We start from the raw sequence: 8,925 nt of genomic DNA, 5'->3' as shown, positions 1-8,925 counted from the left end.
CTCCCTCCCCCTCTCGCCATCCCCCTTCTCTCCATCCTTCTATCCCTCCGCCCCTCCTTCCCTTTCTCCCTTCCTCCCTCTCTCTCCCCCTCCCCTCTTCCCCCTCCCTCCTTCCCTCTCTCTTCTCTCACCATCCCCCCTTCTCTTCCTCCCCCCTCTCTCTGTCCCCCCATTTCTTTATCCGTCTGTATTGAGCTCACTGACCCTCTCACCTGGTACTTTGTCCCCTCCCCTTCTTGGCAGCTGCCCTGGGCCTGGAGTCCCCAAGACCAGAGTTCAAAGATGGCCTCAGACACTTATCCTGGTGACCCTGGGCAAGCCATTTCCCCTCTGTCTGCCTCAGTTTCTTCATCTGTCAAAGGTGGATAATGATAGCACCTTCCTCCTGAGGACCAAATGAGCCGCCATTTGTGAAGCACTTAGCCAAGCGCCTGGTACACAGTAGGCGCCATGTAGATGCGTATTCCTCCCTCCCCTCTCTGCTTTACCCCCTCCATCTTTCTATCTTTATCTCCCCCTCCATGCCCCCACATTTCTCTTTCTGTCCATCTGTCCCTCCATTCCACCATCTATCTTTCTATCTCTGTCCCTCTCCCCATCCCTTTCCCTGTTCAGTCTCACTCTGTCTCTCTCCCTCTCTCTGACATCTTTCTCTGTCTCTTTCTCCCTCCCTTCCATCTCTCCATATCTCCCCCTCTGCCTCTCTCCCCCCCATCTCCTCCCTGTCTTTCTTTCTCTGTCTCTCTCCCTTCTCCCCCTCCTGTCTCTGCCTCTCTCCCCCCCTTCTCCTCCCTCCTGTCTCTGTCTCCCCCCATCTCCTCCCTGTCTTTCTTTCTCTGTCTCTCCCTTCTCCCCCTCCATCTCCTCCCCGACTTTCTCCCTGTTCCTGCCTTCCCTCCCCCACTCTGTCTTTACCTCTCTGTCCGTCTTCCCCTCCTTGCCCACCTCCCCTCCCTCCCCTTTCTTCCCTCCTGTGGATCTCATTGGTTCCCCTCCATCTCTGGCTGTGTCTGGGTCACCTCTCCCCTCCGCCTCTTAGCTGTTCCCATGTGTACATCATGCTTCTTTTTCCTTCTTTCCTTGCAGGTATGGACCCCCAGCCCCCTCCGCCAGCCCCAGGCGCCTCTCCTCGGGGCCGGGGCCGGGGCCGGGGCCGAGGTCGGGGCCGGGGTCGGGGCCGGGGCCGAGGCGGTGGAGCTGCTCCCAGGGCCCCTCTGCCCTGCCCCACCTGTGGCCGCCTCTTCCGCTTCCCCTACTACCTGTCCCGTCACCAGCTCAGCCACTCAGGCCTGCGCCCCCATGCCTGTCCCCTGTGCCCCAAGGCCTTCCGCAGGCCAGCCCACCTGGCACGGCACCTGCGAGGCCACGGCCCTCAGCCACCTCTGCGCTGCGCGGCCTGCCCACGCACATTCCCAGAGCCGGCTCAGCTACAGCTGCACCTGGCCCAGGAGCATGGCGGCAGCGGGGAGCCGGTGGGGGCCGAGGTGCCGGGAAGCCAGGAGCCCGTGGCGGAACCGGCCCCAACCACGGGGCCTCCTGAAGATGCCCAGGAGGAGGCGGCCGAGCTGGCACGGGCAGCAGCTGGACGTGGGGAGGAGAAGGAGGTCCTGCTCCAGGCTGACTGGACCCTGCTGTGCCTGCGCTGCAGAGAGGCCTTCCCCACCAAGGGGGAGCTAAAGGCCCACCCATGCCTGCGCAGCTCTGGGGGCCGGGCGGGTCCCGATGGGGAGCCTGGGCCCCCTCCACGGCCCAAGCGCCACCAGTGCCCGGTCTGCCTCAAGGCCTTCGCCAGGCCCTGGTCGCTGTCCCGACACCGGCTCGTCCACTCCCCAGACCGGCCATTCGCTTGCCCAGACTGCGACCTGGCCTTTCGCCTGGCCTCCTACCTCCGACAGCACCGCCGGGTGCATGGTGCCCTGAGCCTGCTGGCGCCTGCCCCGTCCCCTTCTCGGTCTGACAAGGAGGAGAGAGGCGTGGGCAGCACCTCCAAAGGATGGAACTTTGCCAAAGGGGCAGAATCCCAGGGGCAGAATGGAGAAGATGGGGGGAAGCGTGAAGGAGAACGGGCCTCCGGCCCTGGGCCCGGGGAAGAGCCCCCTCCGCCCCCCCCACCGCCCGTGGAGCCCCGCTTCCGGTGTCCAGAGTGTGGCAAAGGCTTCCGTCGGCGGGCCCACCTCCGCCAGCATGGTGTCACCCATTCCGGAGCCCGGCCCTTCCAGTGTGTCCGCTGCCAGCGGGAGTTCAAGCGACTGGCAGACTTGGCCCGTCACGCCCAGGTGCATGCAGGGGGCCCTGCCCCACACCCCTGCCCCCGGTGCCCCCGCCGCTTCTCCAGGGCCTACAGCCTCTTGCGGCACCAGCGGTGCCACCGGGCTGAGATGGAAGGAGCCATGAGCAGGGCTGCAGCTGCTGCAGAGGAGGCGGCCCCGGCTCCAGTGGAGACAGTTGATGACCCCCCTTCTCCTCCCTCTCCCTCTCGGACCCCTCCTCCAGCCCCTGCATACCTCAGTGCTTCCTGCTTTGACAGTCAGGACCACTCAGCCTTTGACCTGGAGGAAGAGGAAGAGGGAGGCCTGGGGGGGGTGGGGGGGGTGCCTTCCTGACACTCAGAACCCCCCAAACTTATTTTATGGCCACCCCGATCCCCTTTGCCCCCTCTCTGAAAGGAAACCCACCCTTTAGGTTTCAACAATGGAAGAAGGAACAAGATCGAGGTGGGGGGTGTCTCCCTGGGGAGATTGCAGAGAGTTCTGGACCCAAACACCTCCCCCCTCAATTGCAGGATAAACCCCGCCCCACACTGATCCAGAGTCCCACCCTCTTTCTACCACCAGGATGACAGGTTGGGTCCTCATTTCAGCTGAGGCACATTATGGGAAAATGTGGAGTCTCTGGTTCCCAGGGGACCTATTCCCCTCCTCCTTTGCTCACCTCCTTGCCCCTCTGCCCATTCCCAATCCTTCCAGGTTTCTTGTCTGCAGAACTGGGGAAGACTAGAGTGAGGGGGTCCCAGGGTGTGGGCTCAGGATGGATGTGTCTGTTCCCTCTCTCCGTATCTGTCTATGAATAAATGCGACTGTGGAGCCCATTGGAGCCAGGCCATGGGGCTGTCTGTGTGTGGGGGTTGGGGGTCAGGGAGGGCCAGGGCAGACGGGAGTACAAGGGCTGAGTCTCCCAAATCCTGCTGTAGGTGGGACAGCCCCCGATTCCAGAAGCATTTATTAAACATCTGTCCGCTAGGCATTGGAGAGAAAAAGACAGAAGTGTGGAATGATTCCTGCCCACAGGGACTCTTCTGAAAATGGTGACTGGGCTGGGCCTGAGCTTCCAGCTTCCCTGCAGATCCCTCTTTACCTCATCATTGATTCCAGGCTGAAGGCCAGGCAGTTTCCCCCTGCCCAGCCCGAAAACCCCACCAGACACAGGATTTAGAGCTTGGCATTCACAAGCCCCAACTGCCCTCTAAAGATGGGCAGATACCGCTATGGCCTTGATCAAGATCACAGAATTAGATGGCCTGCCTGGGGTTTGAACCCATGTGCCTCACGTGCCTGTCTCATCAGTATCTAGACAAGTCCTTGGGGAGCTCAGGCCCATGTCCCTACAGGAACACTTTAGGCCTGGACTGCTCTGTCTGACTCAAATGACCCCTTTATACAGGGCAGGCCAAATGGACTGAGCCAGGGCTACTGTGGGGAAAAAAGGCATTGGGAGCTCCCAGGAGAAAGCTTGTTTCTTTTGGGCCCCCAGAAGGCTTGGCATCCAGGGCTGGAGGTCAAAGCCCGAGTGGGGTGACCCCAGGGAGCTTTTGTGGCTAAAAGGAGAGGTGCAAAGCCAGTTCTGGATCCCAGTGTCTTCCTGGCAGGGGGAAGGCAGGGGGGACCCAGGTGCTCAACACCCCTAGCCATGAGTTTTCAGTGCCTGTCAACAGCTTCCCCACAGCTCAATCTGCCCCTCTCCAGGTTGGGGGCTGGGGGCTGGATTCAGCACCAGGCTCTGTCCCTGAGGAGCTCTACTTACTTCTAGTACCCTCTTACAGGAAGCCTTCCTAGCTTGCCTCCCCTTGGGTCTCTGTGGAAGTCGTGGCTAGAGCCCAGATAGCTAGGTCCATTCGTGGGGAGATCCAGGGTCTGAGACGAGGCTCCTTCCTGTGTCCCGGCCCCCAGGGGTTCACAATACGTTTTGTCCTGTCTCAATCCTGTCCTGGGCCGGGAGCCCGGGGCCTGGGCCAAGCTAAGTTTGGAAGGGGGAGGGGGGGCTCAGGGTCAGGGGGGGTAAAGAAGGAGGCGGGGGCCACACGTCTCTGTCACCAACTTGGCCCCATACACACCCCCTGAACGGTCAGCGGGTGGGGAGACAAAGAAGAGACGAGACCCAAACCGATAAGAGACAGCAGTAGACCGGGAAACAGCAGCCCTGGGACGATAAAGGAGGGGCAAACACTCGAGACACCCAGTGGACCAAGGAAGGAAGAGACAGAAAGGGCCAGAAGTGGAGGGGGAGAGAGCCAGATTGCTAAGGGACAGGGGAAGATCCCCACAGAAACGTCCACCAGCAGAGGCCAGGCAAGACACAGAGGCCCCCTGAGGAAAGAGATCCCGGCAGCCTGAAGGGGACTGGGACAGGTAGATGGCCAGCCTTGGCTACAGAGGGGCCACTGAGAGACTGCCCAGAACTCAGAGAGCAGACCAAGGCTCCTAGGCTCCTAGAAACAGCCGGGAGTGGAGACTCTCTGTCTCTCTCTCTGTCTCTGTCTCTGTCTCTCTCTCTCTGTCCTTCCCTTCCCTTCTCCCTTTTTCCTTCCTCTCTTTCCCCTTCCTTTTCTCTCGCCTTTGTCTCTCTGTGTTTCTTGTCTCTATCTCGTGTTTTTCTGTTTCTTTTCTCTCTCTTGGCTCTCTCTTCCCCATTTCTTCTCCTTTCTTTCCTCTCTTTTCCCACCTCTCTCTATCTCTCTCTCACTTACACACACACACAGAGTGAGAACTGACAAAGTGAGGACAGAAACTAAAAGGAAGAGTTGGAGACACATACAAAACAGAGACACCCAGAGAGATAGAGGATAGAGCTTGCAAGACAAACCAAAGACCAAGAGAGATTCAACAGAGGGAAGCAGAGAGAATAGGTACCTGCAGAGCACAGGAGGAGAAAGAGAAGCAGAAAAAGTCAAATCTGTGTCAGTGCCAGAGGCTGAAAGAGGCTAGAGAAGACGCAAGTCAGAGACAGCTAGAGAGAGGGGCAGAGGCAAAGGCAGGGTGCTGTGAAAGCCAGGGCTGGTGGGTAGGGGACTGTGAAGGAGGCAGGCACCCCAGAGGGAGGGTCTTGCATCCAAGGCGACCCTGACATGGAGAACGGGGAGCAAGAGCCTGTTGAAGATGGGGACTTGGAGGTGAGCAATGTGGGCCATCAGGGAGAGGCAGAACAAATCAAAGAAATGGAGAAGAGAAAAATACAGAACGAACAAGTGGAGAGGTTCAGAGGAAAAAAACAGGCATCTGCAGAAAGAAACCTCATGGAAACGAGAGAGGAGACAGAAAAGGGAACAGGAGCAAAGATTTTGAGACGCTGAAGCGGACAGAGAACAAATCAGAGACACGAGAAGGGGAACAGGAAAAGAAACCTGGGAGAAAAGGCGGTGGAGGGCAGGATCTGGGGAAGGCTGGTGGCCGGCTGCCCCTGTAAGGGCCATTGGGGAGAGCCTTGGGGAACTGGGGGGGCATGAAACAGTGCCCGTTCTCCGAGGCTGGCAGACAGGTGGGCCAGTCCCTCAGAATGACTCATCGTGAGTCACCAACCCCACCCTAGGACACTGACCCAATTGTTGACCCTTGGTCTCCTCTTTAGGACCCCTCGCCTCTCAAAGAGGGCTCTAACTTGGTAGAAGAAAAAACCTTCCTAAAATGAGACCATCCAAATGTCAGCAGGCTGCTCAGGAGGTCGTGAGCTCCCCCTAAATGGAAGGATTCAAATCGAGGCTGGATAACTCCTGTGGTTCTGTAAAGTGGACTCATTCAAAGGGATGTGAATTGAGCTTCATTTCCTCCCTCTGAAATTTGAAATTCTGTGACCATCCCTCTCTCATATCTCCCCATTGCATCCTCTGGCCCAAATCTCCCAGGACCCAGAACTGCAGAGTTTCCAAGATAAAAAGAAAGTTGAGAGATTGTCCAAACTGCCCCTAATTTTACAGACTTGGAAACTGAGGCCCAGAGAGTTTAAGTGACCCATCCAAAGTCACCCAATGAGTCATTGGCAGACTAGACGCTTAGGTGCTCGCTCTCTCTCTCTCTCTCTCTCTGTCTCTCCTCCCCTCCCCCCGCCCCCCCCGTCTCCCCTTAGGAGGACACAGCACTGGCCCTTCAGCGTCTTGTAGACCTCACAGCCAGTATGGTGACTTCCGTTCAGACCCTGAGATCCTGCTACCGCCTGGTCCAGGAGTTGGGTGCTGGCACCTACGGCCGTGTCTTCCTGGCCCGGCCCCGTCAAGGGGGTGAGCTGGTGTTTCTGGTATGGAGAATCCTCCCCCAAACCACAATTACCCAGAGCCCATGGTGCTCCCCATGGGTGTGGGAACCCAGGAGATGGGGGGGACCCATAATACCAAGCACAAGGACCAAGTCTCTGCCTGCCATCTATTCTGGGGAGCTATAGGCCCTCAGGACATCAGGGCCAAAAAGGGCTCCCTTAGCCGTGGTAAAGCCCAGCCTCCTCTTCACAGAAGAGGAAGCTCGGGCTGAGGAGATGGGCCACAAGCTACTCTCCTGTCGTCCTGCATCCAGTCAGGCCCAGGCTTCTTCATCCCTGACCACCCCTCCTGTCGTCCTTTTCCCAAGGTCCCCCTGTTGCCCTGAAGCTGCTCCCACGGGCCTCTGCCTCCAGGGCCACTTTCCTTCGGGAGTTCTGTGTGGGTCGCTGTGTCTCCTCGAACCCAGGCCTGCTCAGCACCCTGGCCCCACCACTGCAGAGCCCCCACCACTACGCCTTTGCCCAGGAGTACGCACCCTGTGGAGACCTCAGTGGGATGCTGGAGGACAGGGTGAGGCTCCAGCAAGGCATCCAAGGCAGAAGAGCTGGGGGTCAGGGTGGGCCACAAGCTTGGAGCTGGCACAGCCTACAGATGAGTGCAGGGCTTGGGAGAAGAATAGATACAGGCTTAGTTAGGTCTGGGGAGACAAGGGCTCAAGGACAGAGACAGAGCTGGTGGAGATGGAGCATCAGATTGGACGGGTTGGGGGTGGGGGTGAAAGTGGGCTTTGGCTTGGGGCTCCAAGTCTGGTCACCACCGAGGACAGACCTGGAGCCAGCAAAGAACAGGTCACATTTGGAAGATCTGTTGGGAGATGAAGGCTGGCAATTGGGGGTCAAGGTGGGCTTGTGGGGGCCCACATTTGGAGCCGGGATGAGGCTCTGTCTAGGGTTTGTACCAGGGTGGTTGTTCAAGGAAGACGGAAGGTCAGGGTTTGGGTTAGGATAGAGAGGGTGGGCGGGCATTGGGGGGGTATGAAAGTAGATGGTACTTAGTAAACGCTTGAAGGTCCTCCTCAAGCCCTTCAAGCTGGGTGCTTTACACATAAGGAAACTGAGTCTGCAATGGTTAAGTGACTGGCTCAGGGTCACCTAGGTGGTGTCTAAATCAGGATTCTTACTCAGGTGGATGAAAATAGGGCCGATGTGGGCTTAGGTCAGAGAGTGGATTGCAAACACAGAACTCTGATCTTCTCCTTACCCAGCAGCCAACCTCAGCCTCAACCCTTGTGGACCCTACTGTTTGGGGGGGGGAAACAGAGAGAGGGAAAAGAGAGGGGAGGGGCTAGATGCTTTGCAATGGATAGGGTCAGGGTCAGTAGCAGATCTGCAGCTGGAAACCAGGACAGGCTGCAGGAGGAAGTTAGAAGTAAGCTGGTCTGAGGCATTGGAGAAAGCCTGGGGGGTGGGGTGGGGGGCTTTTGGAGGGACTGGTTTTCTAACAAGACCCTCAGAGCAGCCAGGCTAGGGCACCTCCACATTCTAGCTAGAGAAGGGGAGACTGTAGGGGATGGCTGGTCTTGGGAAGGGGTTCAGTTGAGCTGGGGGGGCCCCACATGGGCTGCCAAGGTCAGCAGGGTGGGCCCTGAGCCCCAGCCTGTCCCCTTGCAGGGCCTCCCGGAGCTCCAACTGAAGCGAGTGGGGGTCCAGCTGGCCCGAGCCCTGGACTTCCTGCATTCGAGGGGCCTGGTCCACGCTGATGTCAAGCCCGACAATGTCCTGGTCTTTGACAGAGCCTGCTGCCGAGTAGCCCTGGGGGACTTTGGGCTGACTCGGCCAGAGGGCTGCCCGGCTCCTGCCCCACCAGGACCCCTGCCCTCAGCACCTCCGGAGCTCTGCCTCCTCCAGCCCCCTGACACCCTGGCCCTCAGGCCTGAGCTGGATGCCTGGGGGCTGGGCGTGCTTCTGTTCTGTGCCACCACAGCCTGCTTTCCCTGGTCTGTGGCCCTGGCTCCTGACCCTGGGTTCGAAACATTTGCTGGCTGGCTGACAGCCTGTCCCCAGCCAGCCCTGCCACCCCAGCCCTGGGCCCAGTTCTCTCCAGCTGCTCAGACCCTCCTCCGGGGGTTGCTTGCACTTGAGCCAGAGAAGAGGAGTCCTCCAACAGCTGTGCTGGACTGGGCTGGGGAGGCCTGGCTGGTGGAGGGGGCCAGGGCCGAGGAGGAGGAGGGGGAGGAAGGCCATGTGGGAGGAGGGGAGGAGGAAGGCACTGGTGGGGAGGAGGAGGTCAGTTTAGATGAGGGGTCAGAGGAAGAGGAAGGAGCCCAGTTGGGGCCAGGATCATAGGGCCAGCCCAGGGGACTCCCTGACCAGGTGGTAAGGCAGGTGGTCTGGGCTACAGCCAAGCTCCTCCCCCCCTCCACACACACACACACACACACACACACACACACACACACACAC

The 8,925-nt window shown here is 59.1% G+C and overlaps 2 protein-coding genes across 2 annotated transcripts; both read left to right on the top strand.

Annotated features, from left to right (window-relative positions):
* Positions 1–780: 780 nt before the first annotated feature.
* ZNF579 (zinc finger protein 579) lies at positions 781–3,088 on the top strand. Its single transcript, XM_069097297.1, has one exon. The coding sequence runs from the start codon at positions 1,059–1,061 to the stop codon at positions 2,601–2,603; it is 1,545 nt and encodes a 514-aa protein (XP_068953398.1). The 5' UTR covers positions 781–1,058; the 3' UTR covers positions 2,604–3,088.
* Positions 3,089–4,560: 1,472 nt separating this feature from the next.
* SBK3 (SH3 domain binding kinase family member 3) lies at positions 4,561–8,808 on the top strand. The gene is made up of 4 exons (XM_069097302.1): positions 4,561–5,386; positions 6,337–6,487; positions 6,831–7,033; positions 8,134–8,808. Exons 1-4 carry the CDS (start codon positions 5,342–5,344, stop codon positions 8,806–8,808), a joined length of 1,074 nt encoding a protein of 357 aa, XP_068953403.1. The 5' UTR covers positions 4,561–5,341.
* The last annotated feature ends 117 nt before the right edge of the window (positions 8,809–8,925 follow it).

The sequence above is a fragment of the Petaurus breviceps genome, unplaced genomic scaffold (assembly GCF_028583685.1).
Source record: "Petaurus breviceps papuanus isolate PSGF00001 unplaced genomic scaffold, PetGlider_PUasm1.0 355, whole genome shotgun sequence".
NCBI lineage: Eukaryota > Metazoa > Chordata > Mammalia > Diprotodontia > Petauridae > Petaurus > Petaurus breviceps.
This window is presented reverse-complemented; position numbering and strand designations above follow the sequence as displayed.

What these genes read in the sequence shown, in the direction of transcription:
- ZNF579 (XM_069097297.1), top strand. Translation starts at nt 1,059, where the DNA reads ATGCTTCTTTTTCCTTCTTTCCTTGCAGGTATGGACCCCCAGCCCCCT.
- SBK3 (XM_069097302.1), top strand. Translation starts at nt 5,342, where the DNA reads ATGGAGAACGGGGAGCAAGAGCCTGTTGAAGATGGGGACTTGGAG. An exon ending in GGCCCGGCCCCGTCAAGGGG is followed by an intron (nt 6,488 to 6,830) that starts GTGAGCTGGTGT and finishes CCTTTTCCCAAG; the next exon opens with GTCCCCCTGTTGCCCTGAAG. An exon ending in GTGGGATGCTGGAGGACAGG is followed by an intron (nt 7,034 to 8,133) that starts GTGAGGCTCCAG and finishes GTCCCCTTGCAG; the next exon opens with GGCCTCCCGGAGCTCCAACT.